The sequence below is a fragment of the Trichechus manatus genome, unplaced genomic scaffold (assembly GCF_000243295.1).
Source record: "Trichechus manatus latirostris isolate Lorelei unplaced genomic scaffold, TriManLat1.0 scaffold00042, whole genome shotgun sequence".
Taxonomy (NCBI): domain Eukaryota; kingdom Metazoa; phylum Chordata; class Mammalia; order Sirenia; family Trichechidae; genus Trichechus; species Trichechus manatus.
Genome location: NW_004443978.1, coordinates 13,149,713 through 13,177,690, shown reverse-complemented (window position 1 = coordinate 13,177,690; position 27,978 = coordinate 13,149,713). Strand labels below are relative to the sequence as shown.

Genomic DNA, 27,978 nt, shown 5'->3' with positions numbered 1-27,978 from the left:
ATCTGGGTTCTCAATTCTGTTCCATTGGTCAATGTATCTGTCGTTGTACCAGTACCAGGCTGTTTTGACTACTGTAGCTGTATAGTAGTTTCTGAAGTCAGGTAGTGTGAGTCCTCCAACTCTATTCTTCTTCTTCAGTAGTGCTTTACTTATTCGGGGCTTCTTCCCTTTCCATATAAAGTTAATGATTAGTTTATCTATCTCTTTGAAGAATGTTGTCGGTCAGATTTCTTTTGAGGATTCTCCTAGGCCTCATCCACAGAGGTGAACAATGACTTTACTCACTGCTATTGTCTGAAAATGCTTATACATTTTCACCAGGTTAACTCAGGTTACCACAAAATTTTTCACGATGAATGACAGTGCTTCAAATCAGAATGCAGAGTCGCATGTCTCATTCACCAATTCCATTTTTCTCCCTTATAATAACAGTTTGCTTGGTAATGCTCTAAGTGGGAAGGGGAGAAGGCCAGAAGTGCCTAGTCAGAGCTGGGCTGGTTTAGCTCAGGCCAAAATTAGCATATTTAAATACATGAGTAAATGAAACAAAAAATGTTTAAAGGAAATGAAGAAGAGGCTTTGCACCACAATCAGTGGAGCGCTCTTAACTGTCTTGCATTACATTCATTTTGAAGAGCTGTGCTTCTGGTTATTTCTTTGCATGTTGTTGGAGATATTTCAAGGAAGTCTCCTACCCCATACAGAGCTATAAATGAGACCCAAAGCTGTCCTGACATCACCTCTGACATGTCAATTGAATGCTTGTAGATTCTACATTGTAGATTATAAACATTTTTAAATAAAATAGCACTTACAGCTCAAAAGAGATTATCATTACTCAATTTATCATCTTTCACTGCCCATTTTTGTACTCATGCTGTCTTTTGAAAGAATGACAGGCACAACTATGTAGTTGCAACATAACCACAAACATAAAAACATCCTTCTTCCCTTTAGTTTCCAAGTCACCTTCCCAGTTTTAATGAGGCCCGTGGAGGGCATGTTTGAAACAGGGTTTTGAACTAATTTGTTCTGGTTTGAACCCATGCTGAGAATTTGCATTTCCACCCCCAGATATACTGAATCAGAATCCACATTTTAATAAGATCCCTTGGTAATTCTTATGTCTGGTAAGTTTTGAGAACCACTGCTCTAACTAGTGGTTCTCAGATTTGGTCCCTAACCAGCAGCATTAGCATCACCTGGGAACTTGTTAGAAATGCAAATTCTCAGCAGGGGTTTGAACCAGAAGGAACCCATTCGAAGCCCTGTTTGAAATACTGGGCAACAAGGGAACCAAACATAGCAAAGACTCTGAGGGTGGTGCAGGACCTGGCAGTGTTTCATTCTGTTGTATGTAGGCTCACCATGAGTCAAAACCAACTCGACAGCACCTAACAACAACAACACGAAGTGTGTGCCAGGCATATCCTAGGCCATATGCTGAGCTCTTGGAATTCAACCAGGTAGTGTGTTAAGTTTTGCACTGAAAACTTCCTATATTAACCTTAGAACTTTTGCTAGGGAATCGGAAGCTTTTATTATTAACCTGAAAGATGGAATCAAAGAAGGCCAATCAGAGAAAGCACTTAAGCAAGGCAGCAAAGACCTTGTGTACTTGTTACTGGGTCAGCTGGTTCCCTTGGCTGAAATGTAGTCCTTGCAATAAAATGAATTTTTATACAATAAAGGGTTGTTATTCACCCTGTCCCCCCTCTCTATGCTCGATAGAAGATGAGTCTTATGTGAAAAGCTGTCACTGTTTTTACTGTTTGAGGCTGAAAAGTATTAGTCAACTAGGTGCTAACAGCTGATGCCATTCTTTGAATGTGGCGTTTCAACGGGTTTTATTCACTCCCTGCTTTGTCCTAAACTCTTTATCAACAAAGCTTTTTCCACTCACGTTTACACACACACACTTACCTGTGTTTGATTTATTCATCCTTTCCTTTTTAGTCGGTTGAGAACAGGAAAGTTTTCTAGGATTTGGGATTATCTCGCCTGTTAACAAAAGTAGTAAGAAATAACCATTTCCTCTGCCTCTTGAACCTAGTAGATTTGTCTCTACAATATGGATGCCTCTCAAGGTAAAGAGGAGTTGCGGGGTGGTGCAAACGGTTAAAGTGCTCCACTGCTAACTGAAAGGCTGGAGGTTCAAGTTCACCCAGAGGTGCCTCAGAAGAAAGGCCTGGAAATCTACCTCCAAAAAATCAGCCGTTGAAAACTGTATGGAGTACAGTTCTACTCTGACACGCATGGAGTCACCATGAGTCAGAGTCAACTCAATGACAACTGGTTTCAATGTAAAGAACAAGTTCTAAATGTTCCGAGTGGCTCCATTTGTTCTATGTGAGTGCGTGGGCTGGCGTAGAGTTCAGAGCAGGATTTTTCTAGCATCCTGGCCTGTGTCAACATACGTTGTCATGTTTTCTCTGCTCATTTCATAGCGTCCGTAATCTACGTGCAGAGAAATCGAAGCCTTGGTCTGGGCATTTAAGCCCTTTTGACCTGCTGCTATTCTTCCAAAATAAAAATATATTTTCATTCAATATAATTTCCAGCTTTAATTTTGATTATACAACTCTGTGAGCCTCTTCCACATCAGGAAAAAGACACAATCTCAAAACAGTACAATCCAGCAGTTTCGACTGTGGTCATGACCAAACAAAATCAAAGTCGTAAATAGTATTTCTGAAACAGTTATTTACAAATACTTATCAAGGGCTTACTGTGTCCCAGGCACTGTTCTGGGCACTAGGACTATAGTAGCAAACGACAATGACAGTGTACCTGCTTCCTTGGAGCTTATGTTCTGGTGGGGGGGGATCAAAACAATACACACGTAAAAATATCAGACAGTGGTAAGTGCCTTGCTGAGAAATAAGGTGATGCAGAAAGAATACCCAGAAGGCATTTTTCCACTGAATGGATTCCGGGAAGGCTCCCTGAAGAAGTCTTAGCTAAGATGAGATCTCAATGATGAGCGGGTAGAAGAGCATTCTAGAAGGCGGAAGGAACAGATAATGCAAGTGTCTCAAGGTCAGTTTGGGTTTTGCATTTTGTAGAAAGAAGGCCAGTGTGGCTGGAGCATGGTAGGCTAGAGGGAGCATGACTTGAGATGAGGTCAGAGAGCGTGGGACAGATCTTATCTGGCTGTATAAGACAGTGGGAAGTCAATGGAAAGTTTTAAGTAATGGAGTGGCATGATCTATGTTTTAATGAGTTCACTTTACCTGTGTTCGAAAACGGATCAAAAAGCCAAAGTGAGACCATTTAGAAGGTTACTGAAGGAAAGTACTGATGGTGGTTTCTGGAAATGGAACAACATGGACAGATATGTGTTATGTTCTAGATACATAGACAACAGGGTTTGCTGACAGATTGGATATGGCATATAGGGGAAAGAGGAATCCAGGATAAGTCGTGGGTTATTAACTTCAGTTACTATATGGGTGATGGTGCCATTTACTGATATGTGGAAGACTGATCACAGGGCACAGTTTCTGTGGATGAAGTTAAGAGTTCAGTTTTGGCCATGGTAAATTTGAGAGGACTCTTAGACAGACATTTGAGAGGTCAAGAAGCCAGTCAGATATACAGGACTGGATTTCCAGGGAGAGATGTGGGCTAGAAATGCAGGTTTGGGAGTCACTGGCATATAAGTGATATTTCCAAGCACAGAACTGGATGAGATCTAACGACAATATGTAAAGAGAGAAGACAATGAGGCCTGGGCAGAAAGAGTCCTGAAACACCATGACATCTAGCTATAGAGCAATAGGAGAGAAGGAACAGCCAGATAAGAAAGTGTTTCAAAACAAAGGGGATGATTCTGTCAAATGCTGCGGGATAAGAACAGAGAAGTGACCATTGGATTTGACACAAGGAGGTCATTGGTGTGTTTGATAAGATAATTTTTAGAGGCATATTGGAGGAGAAGCCAGTTGGAGTGGGTTATAGAGAGATTGTGAAGCAAAGAATTGTAGAACAATAAATAGACTACTCTTTTAAAGAGGTTTTCTGTGAAGGGGAACTAGAGAAATGGGAAGATGTTGTGACATCAAGGGAAGTTTTATAGTTTGTTAGTTTTTTTTTTAAGAGCAGATTGTCACCTAACAAAAGAAAGTAATTCGTCATCTCCTATTCTCCCTTCATTAAAAAATATATATATATATTCTCTGTTCCAATAGACACATGACCTAAAAGTAAGTCATACACATTACAGACAAAATATTTGCTGGAAAATGTTATTTGCCTCTAAATGTGTGTTAGTTGTCATTCATATATAAGTTATCCTTAGTCCCATGACCCTGCTACTGCATGAAAATATATATTCCTTTTCCAATAGTCAGGTATTAAAATGGTAATTTTAATAAACCTTCATGTCTTAAATGTATTGTCTTAATGTTAGTTAGGAAGTTAATTGTCAGTTATCCTGGAGACCAAACGTGGGTGGAGTTAATGGGGTGCTGATGTTACTGATAGGAAAGATCAGTGCATATGAGGTTAACTGGCTCTGTAAGGGGGAGAGGGACCTCCAAGTTCCTTAGTCCCCATCCTGTGCTTGGGTGACATGACATCTCCAATTTTCTTCTGGTGCCTTCCTCCGATTGGTCCCTTCTCCTGTGCCTCCACACTGACAGCCTTCTGACATGCTCCCTGCAGTTTGACAGCCTGGCATCAGGGAACAGAATCGTTCTGCTAAGAAAACCAAACTTTAAAAACACACACATAAAAGCATTTTGTAGCAACTTGCAAGGATATGCTTTCTTTCCCAATCTAATACCAAGAAAAATAATGTACAGTTCTTTGAGAGCTGTGGCAGAAGCAAAATGCCAAAGTATAGTGTCAACAAATAGTATTTTGCATCAAAAAATAGTTTGTAGTGCATTGGGCTCTGCCTTAACTGAAGGTTTCTGTTCCTGCTAACCACTTCAAAGACCATTCAGTGTATTACAGCATGAAATGAGGCTTACACTGACTTTGGTGGCATGGGGAGGGCAACCTGGTGGGCAGAGAAGCAAGGAAGCCCCAGCTTGACAGTATTAGCTCTAAGGCAGTGTTTCTTCTCTCTGCTTTATAGATGGTGTCAACACTGCCACTGTGCCCAGCCCTGCTTCAGAAGAAGCACTTGAAGTCTGTAAAGATGAAGGTATGAGGCTACTTACTACATTTAAAAATCACAGACTCTTTGAAGAAGTCCATTTGGGTTTGGATTATATGGCAAAATGAGGCAGGGAGCAAATCTAACTAATTCTCTTTAAGCTTCTCTCTGTCCAACACAAATATCTCACCCACTCTGCTTTATTCCGTATCTGTCCTTTTCATAATTTATATACACATGTACATTTGTTCCTCTGAAGAGTAACTAGTTATGAAAGAAGAGAATCAGAGAAATTATGTTTATAGAAGATGTTTAACTGAATCACTAGAATTATAGCTACTTTCCAGGAATCAGTTTGGAAGAGTGGCGTTTGGGGACTACCTACTAGAGAGCTACATTATCCAAGACGTAACAAGAAGGAAGAAGTGTTTGAAGAGTATCTTTAGAAACATATCCTTGGCAAGAGCATCATTCCCCCTTCTGTGGACAGTTACTATGAGAAAATGTTGCTGACCCAGGTATCCCCAGAAGAAGAAAAATTTTACTTTTCAGGAGAAAATTCAAGGAAGAGATACTGAGAACATTGCTTTGAGGGTGGTAGGGCTTAAAACTACATTATCTAAAGAAAAACAAAATAATCCTACCTTTTCTTGCCGTCTCAATTCAGTGGCAAGTCTCCACAGAAAGGTGTTAATATTTTAGATAGTATTTTATCTGTCATTGATGATAGACTAGGTTGTTGTATTCGTACAAATGGACATCTTGTGAACCATGAACATACTTGAAACTTTTGGAAAAATATATTGAAAGTATTTCTTCAATTTGAAGTGATATGCAAATAGGTTTATACTTGCCATGATATTTGCTATTTCTTGAATTGGTGTTTAGATAACCGAAGTAGACTTGGAATTTTAATGTTCTGTTATTTGCATCATTAATTCTACTTCATGTTGCCTAGTAAATGAGTTTTTCTAAATGGTGTGCTCTGTGTAGTGAGGGTAGTTGCTTAAGAGTATGAACTCTGGGACTAGTTGGGGCTTAAATCCTGGCTCTGTCACTCACAATTTATGTGACTTTTGACAAGGAATTCAAGTAACAAGGAATTAGAGGTAATGATGAGTAGTAATGAAGCACTCTTAGTGCTTCAGATTTCTCCTCTGTAAAATGAGGATAATAATAATATCTACCTCACAGAATACAATAGTGCATGCAAATTGTTTAGACTGGTTGTCTGGTACATGTGCAGATTGGGTTTCCCAGAAGACAGATTCTGAGATGGAGATTAGGGAGCAGACATGTATTACAGAGGGATCTGGAACAAACACCTGTGAAAGGAAAAGGTTAAGGAAACAGGACTGGGTAAACGAAGAAGTTGAGCTGCAACACATTCTCAGTGGAAGCTTCAGATGATCCTACGGAGGTCTGAATATGACAGGACACTTCCTAGCTGTGCTAGATGGGGTAGGAGAACCTGGCTATTAAAATCTTCCACTGATAAGTCATTTGACACCAGCTGCTCTGAGAAAGGAGTGTGGTCTTGGGTGAGGCAACTCTCTTCCACTGATGCTTTCTTAGAAGCTGGCAATGGATGAGGACTGTCTAGTCTGCAACTGAGAGAATAAGCTCTTTATTCTTGAAGGGGATCTGACTGGCCCAACAAGACATCTATCTAGGGGCAGATTAACCAGAAAGCAAGGTATGCACAGGCTTACAGTAAGCAAGGTACACAAGGGCTTAATTGTGTTAACATACTAAACAGTAGCAGACAATTTCACATGGGTTTCACTACATTTTTTACATTTCTAACAAGATCGCTTGACAGAATTTTGCAAGATCAACAACTTTTTCATTGCAAATACCTTTTTTCAATAACGTAAGTGGTGAATATACATGTGGACCTCACTCAATGGAATTAAATCAACTACAGCTGTGGAAAGAGGTAATGGAAAAGCTCAATATCATCAATCAGAACTGTGGAATGGACCATAAATTGCTCATATACAAGTTCATGTAGAAGTTGAAGAAAATTAGAACAAGTCCACAAGAACAAAAGTACGACCTTGAGTATACCCCACCTCAAGATGGTCTCAATTTAGAGACCATCTTAAGAATAGATTTGACACATTGAACACTAATGACTGAAGACAAGATGAGTTGTGGAATGACAACAAGGACATCACAAGCAAAGAAAGCAAGAGGTCAATAAAAAGACAGGAAAGAAAGAAAAGACCAAAATGGATGTCAGAAGAGCCTCTGAAACTTGCTTTTGAAAGTAGAGTAGCTAAAGTGAGTGGAAGAAATGATGAAATAAAAAAGCTGAACAGAAGACTTCAAAGGGCGGTTCAAGAAGACAAAGTAAAGTATTGCAATGACATGTGCAAAGACCTGGAGATAGAAAACCAAAAGGAAAGAAAATGCTTGGCATTTTCTCAAGCTGAAAGAACTGAAGAAAAAATTCAAGCATTGAGTTGCAATATTGAAGGATTCTATGGAGAAAATACTAAACAATGCAGGAAGCATCAAAAGCAGATGGAAGGAATACACAGAGTCACTGTACCGAAAAGAATTGTTTGACCTTCAAACATTGTAGGAGGTAGCTAATGATCAAGAATGGATGGTACTGAAGGAAGAAGTCTAAGCAGCACTGAAGGCATTGGCAAAAAACAAGCCTACAGGAATTGGTGGCATACCAACTGAAGTGTTTCGACAAACGGATGCAGCACTGAAACGGCTCACTCATCTACGCCAAGACATTTGGAAGACAGCTACCTGGCCAACCAACTGGAATCAAAACCCATTGCCATTGAGTCGATTCCAACTCATAGAAACCCTATAGGACAGAGCAGAACTGCCCCATAGGGTTTCCAAGGAGCGGATCGTGGATTCGAACTGCCAAACTTTTGGTTAGCAGCCAAATGCTTAACCTCTGTGCCACCAGGGCTCCAACCGAACAGAAGAGATCCATATTTCTACCCGTTCCAAAGAAAAGTAATCCAACAGAATGCGGAAATTATTGAACAATATCATTAATATTATACACAAGTAAAATGTTGCTGAAGATCATTCAAAAGCGGTTGCAGCAGCACATTGACAGGGAACTGCCAGAAATTCAAGCCTGATTCAGAAGAGGATGTGGAACAAGGGATACCATTGCTGATGTCAGATGGATCTTGGCTAAAAGCAGAGACTACCAGAAAGAAGTTTACCTATGTTTTATTGACTATGCAAAGGCATTCAACTGTGTGGATCATAACAAATTATGGATAACATGATAAAGAATGGGAATTCCTGAACAAGGGGATACTGTGTGGTTTAAAGTCAGGAAAGATGTGCATCAGGGTTGTATCCTTTCACCATACCTATTCAATCTGTATGCTGAGCAAATAATCCGAGAAGCTGGTCTATATGAAGAAGAACGCAGCATCAGGATTGGAGGAAGACTCATTAACAACCTGTGTTATGCAGATGACACAACCTTGCTTGCTGAAAGTGAAGAGGACTTAAAGTATTTATTGATGGATTACACCTCAACATAAAGAAAACAAAAATCCTAACAACTGGACCAATAAGCAACATCATGACAAAGGGAGAAAAGATTGAAGTTGTCAAGGATTACATTTTGCTTGGATCCACAATCAACACCCATGGAAGCAGCAGTGAAGAAATCAAATGACATATTGCATTGGGTAAATCTGCTGCAAAAGATCTCTTTAAAGTGTTAAAAAGCAAATATGTCACTTTAAGGACTAAGGCACAACTGACTCAAGCCATGGTGTTTTCAATCACCTCATATGCATGTGAAAGCTGGGCAATGAGTAAGGAAGACCATAGAAGAATAGATGCCTTGGAATAATAGTGTTGGTGAAGAATATTGACTATACCATGGACTGACAGAAGAATGAACAAATCTGTCTTGGAAGAACTACAGCCAGAATGCTCCTTAGGAGTGAGGATGGTGAGACTTCATCTCACATACTTTGGACATGTTGTCGAGAGGGACCAGTCTCTGGAGAAGGACATCATGCTTGGTAGAGTGGAGGGTTAGCAAAAAAGAGGAAGACCGTCAATAAGATGGGTTGACACAGTGGCTGCAACAATGGACTCCAACATGACAACAATAGTGAGGATGGTGCAGGACAGGGCAGTGTTTCATTCTGTTGTACATAGAGTCCTATGAGTTGGAAACGACTCAATGGCACCTAACAGCAACAGGTTCCCAGGAAGTTACACATAAGAATCACCTGGGGACCTTGTTAAAATGTAGATTATGATTCAGTATATCTGAGGTGGAAATGCAAATTCTCAGCAGGGAACTTGTTAGAAATGCAAATTCTCAGCAAGGGTTTAAACCAGAACTAGTTTGAAGCCCTGGATTTTTCCTGTTGTGTTGTTGGGTTTGGAGATATGCCACCTTAACCGAAATACACTGTGATGTTTCTTGATACTTTTAGGACCTCACACCATTAATTGTTCATGCTAGGATCAATTTCTTGGAATTCTTTTGAGATTTTTTTTAAATAAAACTTTTCATGGTGATAAATCCAATGAGGAGTTCTGTCATGTACCACAAATGCAGTTCCCTCATTAAGACTAAAAGTAAAGGTCTAAGGATTTTACAGAAATACATTATTATTTTCCATTTACCTTTTTTCTTTGGGGAAAATAAGTGTTTTGAAATCTACATTAGTATGCAATTCAGAGTCAATTAAAAATAGAACGTATAGAATATGATTTTTGCCTTTTCCTTCTGCAATAACATGTACAGAAGAACAGTTTTTAATTGATCAGTTCAAAGCTTATACCAAATGTTTAATGCTTCTGGAAATGCCATTTTGATGGACAGATACATAGTTTAGGATGAAAAAAAAAATCACTTGCTATTGAAATCCTCCAATATTGAGGTCAGCTTGAGGTTAAAATGCAGTCATAAATGTGGAGGATTCATTTAAAATATTCTCTATTATTAGATTCCATACAGAAATATCTCTTGCTGGTGACATCTGTGCTATTTATAAGCTCTGCATTACAAGATCACTTATAGAAATGCTTATTACACCCTCCGGTGTAAGTGGCAGAACATTTTTGCTGCTCGAAAGTTCTGCAGGAGTCTGCTCTTTTTTGCTTTTGTTTTGGGATTTGGAGCCCTGATAGTGCAGTGGTTAAGAGCTACAGCTAACCAAAAAGTCGGCAGTTTGAATCCATTAGCTGCTCCTTGGAAACCATATGGGACAGTTCTACTCTGACCTATAGATCGCTATGAGTCAGAATCAACAGCAACAAATTTGGTTTTTGGTAATCCTATGGAGTGGCTTTTTTTTTTTTTTTTTTCTTTCGTGTATAATTTCCAGGGATTTTTCAGATTCACATAGTTATGTACAGCTTTGCTTATTAGTTGGCTGGCTTTACATGTGTCATCACTTTAGTTTCCACAGGAAATTTCTAAACGTTCTAGAGTGCGAGTATTGAAAACAAGTAAACAAAACACAAGCTGGTTAATGTTACTTTGTTTAGGAGATAAACTTTGCATATATTAAAAACAGTTCTGTGAAAAATTTCAAGAGGAAGTGTCATAACCTGGGGTAGCTTCTATGCCAGCGATTTCGTTCAAATTTTCTACACGTATTTTTCACGGGAAACCGAGAACGGGTGTTTGTTGCCAACTTACTCCATGTAACTGCTAACAGCACAAGCTGTTAGCACGAGAGGATACAACTGATCGGCTTACGGATCAAGAGGTAGATTGTGATCTGCAGGCTACAGACAGCTTTTCCCAATGACTCAGTACAGCCAATGGGCGGGCAGGAGTTGAGTTGGGAGGGTGTGATGTGAGGAGGGAGAAGAATGCTGATGAATAATTCATCCGCGTGGGGTACAAGCCAAGGATGCCGCAACCAAGACTGAACTGAAATTATTGCCAAGGTAAAGCTGGCCTGGGAAAATGTCTGTGGGTTGGTAAGAGTTCTGAGGTTATTTGTAAAATAGGGCAAGTACTTATCTATTGAGGGGTTTCTTCCTCTGCAGGTAAAAATACCCTAGTTATTGATCTAATAAGGGTTTTCACTTTAAATCCTTAAAAAGCAATCCAGAAGTACAAATGTTAAGGCTATTTAAGGTAACAAATATACAGGCAATCAGATAAATGGGGACATAAAAACACAATGGCAACATTCATACTGGAAATATGAAGTACTCTGTTTGAAACTGCTACAAAGTTGTTATGGTGATTGTTTTTATTTAAGATACAGTTAATCTCCGCAAGTCAAAGAGAACTCTGTTCTGGTTGTCTCAACACTGTTAATAGCTCATATCCACCCACAGCCAAGGCCAAAAGCACGTTACTGGGGGAGGGGAGGAGTGTGTAGAGGGCGGAGGAGCTGTTTAAACATATCCTGATGCTCCTGCCTTGTTTAATCAGTACCTAATTTGAATTTAGGAGGACTGGTGGCGAAGTTCAGTGCTTGGCTGCTAACCGAAGGGTCAGCGTTTCGAACCCAGCTGCTCCACGGGAGAAAATGTGGCAGTCAGCTTCCGTAAAGATTTATACAGCCTTGGAAACCCTACGGGGCAGGTCTACTCTGTCCTTTAGGGTCGCTATGAGTCGGAATCCACTCAACGCCAGCGGGTTTTGGAATTTGAATGTCAACTAGACCAAGTCATATGCTCATTAATATTATAAGCAAATCGATTAATACACAGGTGCACACCCAAGCTTGTATTCTTTTGGTGTACTATGTAAATCACACCATTCCTGTTTGGTATTTATGAAGTGAGATATCATCTGGCAAAGGATTTCTTAATCTGTCCGTTTGTCATACCATGGTGGATTGCTTCTTTCTTTGATGCTGGAAGCTATGTCAGTAGTATTTCACATACCAGCAGGTTTACTCTGGTAGACAGATTTCAGCAGAGCTTCCAGACTAAGACTAGGAAGAAAGGCTTGGCAATCTACTTCCAAAAATCAGCCAGTGAAAACCTTATGGAGCAAGAGCATCATCTGACTCACTTGCTTTGGGCACATCATGAGGAGGAATCAATTGTTAGAGGAGGACATCATGTTTGGTGAAGTAGAGGGCCACTGAGGGCATGGGAGACCCTTGCTGAGATGGGATGGCACAACAGTCATAATGATGGAGTCAAACATGCTGGCAATTGTGAAGATGATAGAGGACCGGCAATATTTCCAGGGATGTGGAGGAGATGAGCATTAAATGCTCCCAACAACTGATGGTGGCAAGCCTGGGCAAGTGGTGTTGGTTCAAAATGGCTCTGAACCCTTTTTCTCTTCCTTGCCTAAGTCACTGAAGCAAAGAGAAACAAAATATTGGGCCATCCATGAAATTAGGCTTCTCTAGTCTAATTTTTCTTAACTTTTTTTCTATTCTTGGTGTCGATCATCCCACCTCCTTACCCACCAAAGATGAGACAAAGCTGTCCTCGGTTCAGGATCTGCATTTGATATAGTGTCTGAATACACTTTAGAGCACTTGAGTTACCACTCTTGGATTTTAAAACTCTTAAGTGTGGAATGAAAACCACTACTCTTAGGAAGTTCAATGAAGGGAAAATAACTAAAATATATGGAGATACTACTGTGCTCAATGCTTTGCATTTATAGGTAATGTAGTCTGCATTTCACAGAAGGGTAACCTGAGACTCAGAGAGGGAAAGATGTGCATAAGGGGTGGGGTTGGGGATAGAGGAACTCCGTTATTAGTGTTAACTCAAACTTACTTCCATGAGCTTACATCATCATCAAAAAAGGTAGTGTTTTACTTTTAACAATTATTTATTTTTCTGCTTATAAGAATACCATATTTCGTGCAAATAACTTCTGCCTTCTATGTTTGTTAGCCAACCACTCCCTCCCCCTGCGAGGTATTTTCGTAAGCACTGCTATGCCAGTTTTTTTTTTTACATGTTGCCATAAGAAAAAATTAGCATGGCACGCTTACGAAAATACCTCGCAGGGGGTGGAAGTGGTTGGCAAACAAATGTAGAAGGTGCGTGTTGTGTAAAAATATAGTACATATCTACTGCAAAATATTTTAAATGCAGAAAACATTTAAAATGTAAGAATATAAAAATTTTAAGGATTAAACTATAAAAAAAAAATTTATTTTTTTTTCCGTTTAATAGTATACCATAAATATTTCCCCTACGTCTTTAAATATTCCTCATAGACATGATTTTTATTGGAGGCATAATATTTCATCATGTGGTTGTCCCACAATTTACCTAACAGTGCCCTAATGTTAGATAGTTATATACAGTTTTATTTCCAGTATAAATAATAGGCAAATTCAACACATACATTTTAGATAAATCTTTTTGTGTATGTATGATCAGTTCCTCAGGATAAATTCTTAAAAACTGATTTCCTAGGTAAAAGTTTAAAATATTTTTATTGCTTACATTTATTTTTTATTTTAAAAGTAACAAGTTTATTGTAGAAAAAATAGAGGAACAAAAGAACAAATGAAAATATCACCCATAATCTCAATTCCCAGAAATCAGCATATGTAACATGCTGGTATATAAGCTTCCGGTTCTTCTTCTAGGCATCCACACACACATACAGAGTTTTTCATTAGGGCATTCTGCAGTGCATACCAGTTGGAAAATTGTCTTTTAACTTTAACAATAGATTATGAAATTCTTCCCATGCCTTTTGATAGTCTGTTGTCATTAGGTGCCATTCAATCATCTCTGACTCACACCAACCCTGTGTGTAACAGAATGAAACATTGTCCTATCCTGTGCTGTTCTCACAATAGTAGACCTGTTTGAGCCCATTGTTGCAGCCACTGTGTCAATCCACCTCTTTGAGGGTCTTCCTCTTTTTCACTGACCCTACACTTTACCAAGCTCGAAGTCCTTCTCCAGAGACTGGTCCCTCCTGATAACATGTCCAAAGAAAGCGAGACAAAAATCTCACCATTATCACTTCTAAGGAACATTCTGGCTGTATTTCCTCCAAAACTGATTTGCTCATTCATCTGGAAGTCCATGGTATATTCAATATTTTTCACCAACACCATAAATCAAATGCATCAATTCTTCTTTGGTCTTCCTTTTTCATCGTCAAACTTTCCCATGCATATTAAGCAATTGAAAATACCATGGCTTGAGTTAGACACACCTTAGTCATCAAAGTGACATCTTTGGTTTTTAATACTTTAAAAAGGTCTTTTGCAGCAGATTTGCCCAAAGCAATACTGTTTGATTTCTTGACTGCTGCTTCCATGGACACTGACATTGATTGTTGATCCAAATAAAATGAAATCCTTGACAACTTCAATATTTTATCTGATTATCATGATGTTGCTTACTGGTCTGGTTGTAAGGAATTTTGTTTTCTTTATGTTGAGATGTAATCCATACTGAAGGCTATAGTCTTCGATCTTCATCAGTAAGTGCTTCAAGTCCTCTTCACTTTCAGCAAGTAAGGTTGTGTCATCTGCATATCGCAGGTTGTTGATGAGTCTTCCTCCAATCCTTATGCCACGTTCTTCTTCATATAGACCAGCTTCTTGGATTATTTGCTCAACATACAGATTGAATAAGTATGGTGAAAGGATAGAACCGTGATGTGCTGCTATTCTCATTTTAAACCAGGCAGTATCCCCTTATTCTTTTCCGAAGACTGCCTCTTGGTGTGTGTACACGTTCCATATGAGCACAATTAAGTGTTCTGGAATTCCCATTCTTCACAATGTTATCCATAATTTGTTATGATCCACACGGTTGAATGTCTTTGCATAGTCAATAAAACACAAGTAAACATCCTTCTAGGATTCTGTGCTTTCAGCCAAGATCCATCTGACATCAGCAACGATATCCCTCATTCCATGTCCTCTTCTGAACCTGGCTTGAATTTCTGGCAGTTGCCTGTCGGTGTACAGCTGCAACCATTTTTTTAATTATCTTCGGCAAAATTTTGCTTGCATGTGATATTAATGATAGCGTTCAATCATTTCCGCATTCTACTGAATCACCTTTCTTTGGAATAGGCATGAATATGCATCTCTTCCGGTCAGTTGGCCAGGTAACTCTTCCAAATTTCTTGGCCTAGAGGAGTGAATGCTTGCAGCATTGTATCCATTTATTGAAGCATCTCAATTGGTATTCCATCATTTCCTGAAGTCTTCTTTTTTTATCAATGCTTTCAGTGCTGTCTGAACTTCTTCCTGTGGTACCCTAGTTCTTGATTATAAACTACCTCCTGAAATGGTTGAACATGAACCAGTTCTTTTTGGTACAATGACTGTGTATTCCATCCATCTTCTTTTGGTAGTCTACCATCATTTATTTGTGTATTCCATTGAATGAATGCCCATAATTTATTTTGCCAATCCTCCCTCTTGAGTCATTTCCATGTTTTGAGTTTTAAATCTCATACTGTCCTTGAACATCATTTTAACCTTGTAAATGTTCACGAGCTATTCTCTAAGACAGTACTAATAAATGGAAATGCATGCAAATATTTGCATTTTTCTACAATGAATATAATATATTCCTTTTTCTGATTCCTTAAATAATACATATTCATTATAAAAAATTCATGCATCACTTTCTGAATATGTGCACCACATAAAATTTTATATAAATTAATCAGATAATGTGTAATATTAATTCAATTTTCCCCTTTTCATTGCATAATCACTGCCCACCTTGCAATTACTTAGACAATCAAATACACTGATTAAGAGTCTAGTCTATGGTCCTGACTTCCTGGGTCCAAATTCTAGCTCTACCCTGACCTAGCTACGTGATCTTGGGCAAATTACTTGATCTCTCTTTGCCTCAGTTTCCACATGTAAAATAGAGAGGATGATAGCACTTACATCACAAGATATTGGGCATTAAAATGAATCAATCCATTTAAAAACCTTCAAGGAGTGTTAAATATATATATTCCCAAATATATATATTTCTAAATATATATATTCCCAAATATATATATATTTCCAAATATATATATATTTCTAAATATATATATTTTCAAAAATACATATATTTCAAAATACATATATTTCCATATATATATATACATTTCCAAATATATATATATATGCAACACATACATTTATTTATTTATTTTATTTATTTATTTATTTATTTATTTTACAAATACAGGATCACTTTTCTGAATCTTGCTTTGTTACAGGCAGCAAAACTTTGTGGAAATCCTCCCAAAGCATAGTGTAGATCTAATTCATCCATTTTAAAGATTGCGTGATACTCTATCATCTGGATGCACCGTGATTTATTCAGTCATCCTCCTATGATGAGCAAGCACGTTCCACTTTATTGCCATACAAACAACACTGCAACAGACATTTTTGCTCATATATCCTTATAAACTGACTCTTTTATTTGTATTGGAATGATTCCAGGAGTGTGAATTCTGCTTTGAAGAGTATGTGTTTTTAATAGATATTACTGAACTGCTTTTCCAAGAGGCTATAACAATTCACGTTTCATCAGATATCATTATTTTTGTTCCTTCTAATTTTTGCCAATTCAATGGATGTAAAGTGATGTCTCATTATTACTTTTAAAAGGTCAGTATTATTATTAACCCAACTGTGCAGGTAACTGAGGCTCAGAAGTTTGAGTAACTGGTCCAGTTATCGAAAAAGTAGAAACAGAATTTGGAAACCAAATCCATCTGAGCCCAAAGCCTGTGCTATTTCTATTCCACCATGCTGCCTCCCAAGTCCTGCTTTTGGAGATACAGAAATTCCTTGCCCAAGGATGGGAGGACACAGGCAGTTCCAGAGCAGCCAGGGGCAGCATGGGAAAAGTGAAGCCCATGCAAGGTGAGCAGGGCAATGAGACTGAGGCAACAGAGAGGGGCGTTTGGAGCCAGACTGTGGGTCCATGTCACCACCTTGGCCCCATCACTGGGGCTTATGACGAAATGCGTAAATCAAGATAAATTACAGCTCTCCTCTAATCACATTGCTCTGTGGATACACACAAATTTCCAAATATATACCCATTGAATATAAAGTCCAAACCACTTTGTATGACATTCATGCTCCGATCTGTGCAGTGTGGTCCTCTGCTTTACTATACCTCACAAGCACCCTGCTCTGTAGCCCTACTCACTTCTTTGTCACTTCTGAAACACCACTGGACTACAGCATTTTGCCATCATGCCTGTCACTTCTATTTTTATTCTTTAATCTACATATTAAAATCCTAACCATTTTTCAAAGCTCATTTCCAATATCTTCTCCTTACATGGAAACTTTCCTCCCTCCCTCTCACCCTTTCTTACATCACAAATTATCAGAGCAAACATTTCATTGCCGGGGATTGTAGTAGATAATGGGGGGGAGAGTAACACATATTTTCACCTTTCTTGTTTTCTCCCTCCTCATTATATCAGTAGTGATGAATCTCTTCTACTCTTTCTCAGAAATTTGTAAAACTGAGAAACTGTTACATGCCTTTTATCAATACTAGTTGTATATGAGAAATATCTAACTTATTAGGATGGAAATATTTCAACGGTGGGGACCAAACCTCATTCATTTATATGTTCTCTGCAGAGCTGGACAGAGTGGCTTGAGCAAAGTTGGTCCTCAATATTTACTTAATTTAATCAAAAGGAAAAATAATGTGTATATAACGGTTGGAGTCCATGGGTGGTGTAAACGGTTAACAGGATCGTCTGTTAACCAGTGGTGCCTCGGAAGAAAGGCCTGGCAATCTACTTCCAAAGAATCAGCCATTTAAAACCATATGGAACACAGTTCTACTCTACACACAAGGGGTCGCCATGAGTTGGAATCAACTCACGGGCAACTGTTGTTTGTTATTTTTTTAATATAATGTCTACTGTAACATAAATATAATATTGATGAGTTAACAGATTCTTGGAGAATATGAGAGCCACACATCAAATTAGAGACTTCACGTAGCTTGAGAAAATATGGATAAGAAATTATCTGAAATGTTCTCCATGAGATTTCACTAGAGAATTTGAGATAGAACCTATCATAGGAAATGGGCCTCTCACAATTCTCTTACTATCATGGCCACCTTCCCAAAATATTTATTTGTATTATCCAGGCTCCTAATAGGGGCGATTACCTTTCAGAATTCTACTTCAGAAGTAACTGTTCCCAAAAATGCCATGCTGCAGAAATACAAAGGTAAATTCAGTACAGAGACTTCCCTGTTTGCTCACTTTCAGGCTTGAATATTCTCACCCTATAGGAGAACAAAAACATGTTGCTGTAAAAAAAAAAAAATCAGCATAGCGCACTTACAGAAATACCCCACGCGGGGAGGGTGCAGCTGGCAAAACAAAATGTAGAACACATGTTATTTGCATAAAAATACGGTCACTTCTCATAAATAGTAAATGTACATAGGTTATTTGCTAAGGCTGAGACTAGTTATTTATGCTTACTTTATGAGAAGGCTTTTCTGATAAGGTTTTCAAGTGCTATTTAACATTGAATTAAATTAGTGAAAGTAGATAAAATCATTTAGTACAGTTTAAAATGTTATTAAGCAGCATTTAAGGAGCCCTGGTTGTGCAGTGGTTAAGTACTAGCTGCTAACTGAAAGGTCGACGGATTGAACCTACCAGCCACTCCTCAGGAGAAAGATATGGCAGTCTGCTTCCGTAAAGATTACAGCCTTGGAAACCCTATGGTGCAGTTCTACTCAGTCCTATAGAGTCTCTTTGAGATGGAATCGACTTGACAGCAACAGATTTGGTTTGGAATTGGTCTTCCAATTAGATATACATGGATATAGATATAGAGATAGAAATATATATTTTTCATTAAAAATTAATTGTGGGCTCAGAGAACATCTAGCTCAATTGGCATTACACAGTTTAAAAAGAAAATGTTCTACGTTCTACTTTGGTGAGTAGCGAATGGGGTCTTAAAAGCTTGTGAGAGGCCATCTAAGATAGTCCATTGGTCTCACCTCTTCAGGAGCAAGGGAGAATGAAAAAAACTAAAGACACAGGGGAAAGATTAGTCCAAGGGACTAATGGACAACAACTACCATGGCCTCCGCCAGACTGAGTCCATTACAACTGGATGGTACCCGGCTACCACCACTGAATGCTCTGACAGGGATCACAATAGAGGGTAACAGACAGAGCTGGAGAAAAATGTAGAACAAAATTTTAACTTACAAAAAAATACCGGATTTACTGGCCTGACAGAGACTAGACAAACCCCAAGAGTATGGCCCCCAGACACCCTTTTAGCTCAGTAATGAAGTCACATCTGAGTTTCACCCTTCAGCCAAAGATCAGATAGGCTTGTAAAACAAAATGAGACTAAAGGGGCACAGCAGCCCAGGAGCAAGGACTAGAAGGCAGGAGAGAACAGGAAAGCTGGTAATAGTGAACCCAAGGTGGAGAAGGGAGAGTGTTGACTTGTCATGGGGTTGTTAACCAATGTCATATAACAATATGTGTGCTGTTTAATGAGAAGTTAGTTTGTTCTGTAAACCTTCATGTAAAGTACAGTAAAAAAAAAAATTAATTGTGGGTATAATATATAAGTAACAATTTCAGTTATGTGATTTCTTGAACATATTTCTAAAGATCTACCCTGTGAGGCTTAGGAAACAAAATTATCACAGAATAGGATATAGAGATTATTTGAGTGGGTTTGCAACACCTTTGTCCAACACACTGTTTTGGTCCTAAATTTATACGAGCATCCCTGTAATCTGTTTTCAAATTTACTGGCCTAATTCTTTGAGTTCTTTGGGGTAAGCCATGAAGTCTTTGTGAACATCAATTTATTTTAGATTCACATCACCACTGCTGTGTGACCTTGGTAACATTCTTAGCTTGTGCCTTAGTTTTCTCTTCTGTAAAATGGGTATGGTAAAACCATTTATATCATGGGGTTGTGAAATATAAAAGAATTAATATATTTAAAATACTTACAATACAGAGTAAACTTTCAACATGTGTTGGCAATATTTTTTTTAATTATTATTATTAAATGTATGTGCTGGCTTTAGAATCTTAACTATTCCAAGTAGGACTCTCATATTTCATTTAATCCTCACCAAATCAACAGTTATACTGAGATGCATTAAGCTTAGGGAGATTTAACACAGTCTGTATTCAAAATATTTCACAACAAATACATCCCAGTCCCTGGCCAATCAGCATAAATATCCTCTGGTTCATTATATTGGTGTATATCAGTTGAATGTTAAATATCAACTGGAGTAAACCCTAAAGGCAAGCAGGAATGCTCAAGAATTCACCACCTAGCCCACATTCAGTAATAGGGATTTGTAGCTGGATAGCCTGGTTTGAATACCAGACATCTGTACAGACATTTGTTCCTGCCATACATTCTTCTACCTGCTTTGTGTTTTATTCTTTTAATACCTAGAAGAAAAGGCCTGTATATCCATATTTTAGGAAGTTTTTGTCATCTTGACCTGCTAAAGAATAATGATATATATTCAAAACAACATACTATTGAGAGTGATAGTAGGGAGGGCAATCAGACACAATAGGACTATAATAGGAAAACCAGTATGTATACTCATACTACCTAAAGTTCAGGAAGTCTCTTCTGTCTACAAATTAAAATCACAATATTCATTACTCATATTCAAAAATCTTTGTGAAATGTTGACTAATAAAAATTTTCTATTTTTAGATTACAATTTTTTTCTGACGTTGATACTTGCTTGTTAATTAGTATGAAAAACATTTGGGATAACTCTTTAAAATATTCCCGCAAAAAGCGGTACTCCTGCCAATCCGAATAAACCTGGAACATGTGATAACTATATCAGGCTATTTTTCTTAGAAATGTTTTAGACTAGCTCAATAATTCTCAAACTTTAATGTTCACTGGACTCAAATATAAAGTTTGAATTTAAAAAAAATACTGTGAATTTCCAGTTAAACCTAAAGCTATAAAGTCCCTGGAAGATAACACAGAGGAAAAACTAGGGGACCTAATTTTTTTAAAAAATAGATTACCAAGCACAACTACAAATACACAAACAATAGAAGACAAATTAGATAAATGGGACTCCCTAAAAATTAAATACTTATGCTCATCAAAAGAATTCATCAAAAGAGTAAAAAGGGAACCTACAGAGAGGGAACAAATTTCTGGTAACAACATATCTGACAAGGGCCCAATCTCTAAAATGAGTTGCTTAAGCTGAGTTCAGCAACTCAACAACAAAAAGACAAATAATCCAAACAAAAAATGGGCAAAGGACATGAATAGACACTTCACCAAAGATGACATTCAGGTGACTAACAAGCACATGAAGAGATGCTCGTGATCATTAGCCATCAGAGAGATGCAAATCAAAACTACAATGAGATAATGAGATACCATCTTACCCCTGTGAAAACGGCACTAATTAAAAGAAAGAAAGAAAACAGCAAACACTGACAAGATGTGGGGAGATTAGAACTGTTATCCACTGCTGGTGGGATTGAAAAATGGTACAACCACTATGGAAAACAGTATGGTACTTCCTTAAAAAACTGGAAATAGAAACACCTTATGATTCAGTAATGCCATTCCTAGGTATATACCCTAGAGATCTAATAAAAGAAACACTGAAAGACATATGTACACTTAGGTTAATTGCAGCGTTATACACAATAGCAAAAAGATGGAAACAGCTTAAATGCTCAATGACAGATGAATGGATAAACGAGAAGTGATACATACTTACAATGGAATATTACACAGCCAGAAAGAATAACAATGAGCCCTCAAAACCTCTTATAATGTGGATGAATCTGGAGGACATTATGCAGAGTGAAATAAGTCTATCACAAAAGAACAAATATTGTATTATTGTATGTATATTATATTGTATAAGAAGACAAGAATAGATATAAATACAGTGACCAAGGCTCATTGATGGTTACCAGGGATGGGGGATGAAGGGGAAGAGGGAGCAGCACTTTCAATATAGTAGACGCTTGTTATTTTTGGTGATGGCAAAGGTAACATCAAATGTGGGTGAAGTGCACACAGCTTGACCAAGGTAAATGATGTCACTAAGAAGGACACAAGAGAAAAGGGCATTTTTGGTAAAGGATATGACAAATATAACTTTGCAACAGCACCAACAACAATAGAAAAAATGTGTGTGGCTACACAAATATGTATATAGGCATAAATGTGTATGGGTATGACTATGTGGGTACATATGTGTGCACAGATGTATCTATAGGCATATGAACATACAAGTATGTGTGTGCATGCATGAATATTCATATATATAATAAACCAATAAGGGACACAGTTACAGATACTTCTTGGTCATAACCAAACACCTCGCAAGATTGGTTTTCTGAGTCTGAAGGCTTTGAACCATAGTCTTGTGGGACAACTCAATTAATTGGCATAACATAGTTTATAAAGTATATGTTCTACATCCCAGTGTAGTGAGTACTGTCTGGGGCCTTAAAAGTTTGTTAGTTGCCATCTGAGAAAGATGTATTGGCCACTACTCATCTGTAACAAAAGGGAAAGAAGGAAACCAAAGACTCAGAGAAGAAAGTAGTCTACAGGACTAATAGTCTACATGAACCACTGTCTCATCTACCCTGAGACAAGAAGAACTGGATGTTGCCTGGCTACTGCTACCAATCATTCTGATCAGGGCCACAGTAGATGGATCCTGATCAAATGGAAGAAAAATGTGGAACAGAAATCAAATTCTTAAAAAGTTCAGACATACTGGACCAGTTGAAACTAGATGACTCCCCAAGACTATCACCCTGAGATACTCTTTAAATCTTAAACTGGAATTGTCCCTTGAGGTCACCTTTCAGCTAAATACCACATTGGCTCATAAAATAAAGAATATCAACTGTGAGTAATGAGTTTCTTTAAAAAACCATCTATATGAGACTAAATGATCAAAAATTAAAGTAAAGAAGGTAAAGGATCAGGGAAACTAGAGTGCTGGAAATGATACAACCAGAACAAAATGAATGAAAATGATGATACATTGTGGAAAATTTAACCAATATCAATGAATAATTTGTGTAGAAATTGTTAAATTTGATTGTAATTAGCTGTGTAAACTTTGACCTTAAACACAGCAAAATATTATTTTTAAGAAAATAATTTCAACAATTAATTTTGAAGGTATATGTTTTTGCCCCTGCAACAGATATGGCTGCATTAAAAAACAGAGGTCACGACAATGACTCATGTAGACTGGCAGATGATCATATTTTGACTAAGCAAAGACGCTGGGGAAAGGCAGTGTAAAAGAACTCACATCAAACATATAAGTAACACCGGACTCTTATTCAGCTATTCTTATGTTTAAAATTTTCTAGCAGGCTTCACAATGTTAATAAATGCTCCTTGATAAAATAATTCAGCAGTCAACATTTTCTGGAAACTAAAAGGTTAAACAAAATCGAATGGTTTTTATAGTGGAGGACTTCCTGGAGCCTTCAGCATGCTAATGAACACTGAGAAGCTCAATGAGGTTGAACTATGTGGCATTTCCCACATCACCTGACCACATCTAATTCTTTAAACATTTGTATTTGTTTGTTTGTTTCTTTCTTTTTCACAGAACATTTTTTAAAATCTCACAAAACACAGTTTGAGAAACAATCTCATATCCCATCCAGGAGAATTAAAGAGCATAATTAAAAGTTTCGGTTTCAATTAATCCTGTTCAGTGTTATAATACAAACTAAGTAATGATAAAATTAATTTCTAAAAAATGGAGTCCAAGTCTCTTAAGTTCATAGTGGTACAATGTTATTGAGGAAACATTCTCCCAAGTTTCATAGTTCTTGACAACCGATTTTTAGAGGCAGAAACCTGTTGCCTTGCGTTTATTACTAATGCTGTTTGTTGCCATCTGTCTTACCCTACACTGTTCCCAGGGAAATGTACATGCACACACACACACACACACACACACACAGAACAAGAGACAGAGACAGAGAAGGTCTCAGAACTACTACATTCCTTAACAAGAAGAAGGGATTAATAGGCGAGCTAATGGTAAGGACTGGAACGTTTTTTAATCAAGTACAAAGACAAGGTTTCTTAACAAGCATCGACGGCATTTAATGGAAACTTTGTCTTCCTATTTCATTTTGAAATCAGTCCTAATATTCTGCACCAGAAGTATGAAATTAAAGTGGAGAGACAAACTTGGTATTTTTTTCAGGTCAAAGGGCCAGTGACATTCAAACACACGTGTGTGCATACACAAACAACACATACACGCAGACTTTTTAAAAAAATATTTTATTGTGGTTTTAGATGAAAGTTTACACAGCAAATTAAATTCCCATTCAACAGTTCATACACAAATTGTTCCCTGACATTGGTTACAGTCCCAGCAATGTGTCAGCACCCTCACCATTTCTACCCCACCTTCCCTGTTTCCATCCATCCGGTTTCGCTACTCCTCCTTGCCTTCTCTTCTTTGCTTTAGAGTAAATGTTGCTTTGGAGTCTGGAATAGTTAATTGTTTAATGAAGTACATTTCTCATGGGAGTTTTTTTTTTTTTTTTTTTTTTAATGGGCCAATCTGTTATTTGGCTAAAAGGTGACCTAAGGGAGCCGCTTCAGTTCCAGGTTAAAAAGGTATCTTAGGGTGATAGTCTCAGGTGTTCCTCTAGTCTCTTATCAGTCCAGGAAGTCTGGTCTTTGTTATGAATTTAAGTTTTGTTCTACATTTTTCTCCCATTCTAACCAGAACTTTCTATTGTGTCCCTGGTCAGAACACTCGGTAGTGGTAGCCAGGCACGGTCTAGTTCTTTTTGTCTCAGACTAGAAGAGGCTGTGATTTACATGGGCCATTAGTCCGCTAGACTAATTTCTTACATGAGTATTTGGTTTCCTTTACACTTCTTTGTTCCAGACAGGAAAAGACCAATAGTTGTATCTTAGATGGCCACTCATAAGCTTTTAAGACCCCAGATGCTGCTCACCAAACTAGGATGTAAGACATGATCTTTATGAACAGCTGACCTAGTTGTCCCATGAGACTATGGTCCTGCACCTTCAAGGCCAGTAAAACAATCCCACGATGTGTTCAGATATGTCTAGGAAGTATCCATAACTGTGCCCCCAATGTTTCTTATTGTATATATGAATATATATACAGCACGTACAAACATGTATATACATATGCCCACAGATATACCTATATATGCACTTGCATGTACTCCCATAAGCCTTCCCGCACCCATAGAGCATACATAGCTACCTATGTAACCATTCACATATTTTTTGCTTGTTATTACTGTTGTTGCAAAATTGTACATGTTATAGTATTTACCGTAGTTGTCCTTTATTCTTGCATAACTTTCATTGTCTTCATTTACCTTGGTCAAGTTGTGCTTACTTCCTCCATATTGTGTATTGCCTTTCCTATCACAAGAAATAAAACGTGTCTACTGTCTAGAAAGAGATTCCCCCAGCTCCCCCTCCCATCCCTAGTAACCATCAAAGAACATTGTTTTCTGCATGTGTACTTATTCTTGACTTTTTATAAAAGTAGTATCATGCAATATGTGTTCTTTTGTGATTAACTTACTTCACTCAGCATAGTGTCTTCTAGATTTATCCATGTTATAAGATGTTTCAAGGACTCATCGTTATTCTTTAATGTTGTGTAGTATTCCATTGTGTGTATGTACCACGATTTGTTTATCCATTCATCCACTGATGGCACTTAGGTTGTTTCCATCTTTTTGCTATTGTGAATAATGCTGCAATGAACATGGGTGTGCCTATGTCTATTCCCGTCACTACTCTTATGTCTCTAGGATATATACCTAGGAGTGGGATTGCTGGATCATAAGGTATTTCTATTTCTAGCTTTTTGAGGAAGCTCAATACCATTCTCCAAAGAGGTTGTACCATTTTACAATCCCGCCAGCAGTAAGAGCTCCAATCTTCCCACAACCTCGCCAGCATTTGTTGTTTTCCGTTTTTTTGATCAGTGCCATTTTTGCAGAGGTGAGATGGTATCTCATTGTAGTTTTGATTTGCATCTCTCTAATGGCCAGTGGTCGAGAGCAACTCTTCATGTGTTTTTTAGCCACCTGAATGTCCTCTTTGGTGAAGTGTCTTTCATGTCCTTTGCCAATTTTTGATTGGATTATTTGTCTTTTTGTTGTTGAGGTGTTGAAGTTTTCTATATATTTTAGAGATTAGACACTTGTCAGATATGTCAGTACCAAAACTCTTTTCCCGGTCTGTAGGTTCTCTTTTTACTCTTTTGTAAAGTTTTTTGAAGAACTAAGTATTTAATTTTTAGGAGGTCCCAGTTATCTAGTTTATCTTCTGTTGTTTGTGCATTTTCAGTTGTGTTTGACAGTGTATTCATGCCAAAAATTAGGGCCCCTAGCTTTGTTCCTATGTTAACTTCCAGGAACTTTATAGTTTTAGCTATAACATTTAGGTCTTTGATCCATTTTGAGTTAGCTTTTGTGTATGGTGTGAGGTATGGATCTTGTTTCATTTTTCTGCAAATGGATACCCAGTTTTTCCAGCACCATTTGTTAAAGAGATTGTCTCTTCCCCATTGAATGGACTTCAACCCTTTGCTGAAGATCAACTATCCATAGATGGATGAGTTTACTTCTGGGTTCTCAATTCTGTTCCATTGGTCAATGTGTCTGTCTTAGTAGCAGTGCCAGGCTCTTTTGATTACTGTGGCTGTATAGTAAGTTCTAAGATCAGGAAGTGTGAGGCCTCTTACTTTGTTTTCTTCTTCAGTATTGCTTTAGCTATTCATGGCCTATTTCCTTTCCATATAAAGTTGGAGCTTAGTTTTTCCATTCTGTTAAAGAATGTTGTTGGGATTTGGATCAGGATTGCATTGTATCTGTAGAATGCTTTGGGTAGTATTGACATTTTCACAATGTTAAATCTTCGATTCCATGAGCATGGAATGTTTTTTCATTTATGTAGGTCTCTTTTTGTTTCTTTCAATTTTAGTGTTTTGTTGTTTTCTTTGTATAAGTCTTTTATATTCCCTGGTTAGATTTATTCCTAGGTATTTGATCCTTTTAGGGGAAATTGTAGATGCTATGCTTACTTGATATCCTTTTTGGAGTTTTCTTTGTTAGTGTAGAGGAACTTAACTGATTTTTGTATATTGATCTTGTACCCTGCCACTTTTCTAAACCCTTCTATTAGTTCCAGTAACTTTCTTGTGGAATCTCTAGGATTCTTTATGTATAGGATCATGTCATCTGCAAATAGGGATAGTTTTACCTCTTCCTTACCAACATGGATACCCTTTGTTTCTCTTCCTTGCCTTATTGCTTTGGTTATGACTTTGAGTACAATATTGAATAAGAGTGGTGACAATCAGCATTCTTATCTTGTTCCTATTCTCAAGGGGAATACTTTCAATCTCTCTCCATTGAGAATAATGGTGGGTGAGTTCCGGCAAAATGGCGCTCTAGGCAGAAGAACCACACCATCCCTCCACAGCAAAGATCTGAAAAACTAAGCTGAACAGAGAATACAACAATCCTGAAACCCTAAAACATCAAATGAAAATATAAAGAACTCAGCCAAGCACCAAATGGAGTGAGAAAACTGACAAAGAACTGAGAGCGAGGAGAGATTCATGCAGAGGTCCCCTACCAGCTAACACAGCACGGACCCACCATTTTGGACTCCTATCGGAGACCAGCAAATGGGGGTACAAGAAAGCAGTCTCACGGAGCGTCCACCGGGAGACAAAACAACCATCTCTCATCTCTCCATTCCAAGGGCAGGCTCCCCTAGCATTCTTTTTTGTTTGTTTGTATGTTTTTGGCTCCTGTTCCTCTCTCCTCTCTCCCATATCCATCTTAGCTCCACACATAACAATCTCCC

General features: G+C 37.9%; 1 protein-coding gene across 1 annotated transcript in view; it reads left to right on the top strand.

Annotated features, from left to right (window-relative positions):
• Nucleotides 1-27,978, top strand: part of MACROD2 (mono-ADP ribosylhydrolase 2) — a 2,703,848-nt gene that overhangs the window by 2,515,614 nt on the left and 160,256 nt on the right. The window contains exon 12 of the mRNA XM_023731427.1: nucleotides 5,084-5,152. Within this exon, the coding sequence (XP_023587195.1) occupies nucleotides 5,084-5,152 (69 nt within the window). The remainder of the gene's footprint in view (nucleotides 1-5,083; nucleotides 5,153-27,978) is intronic.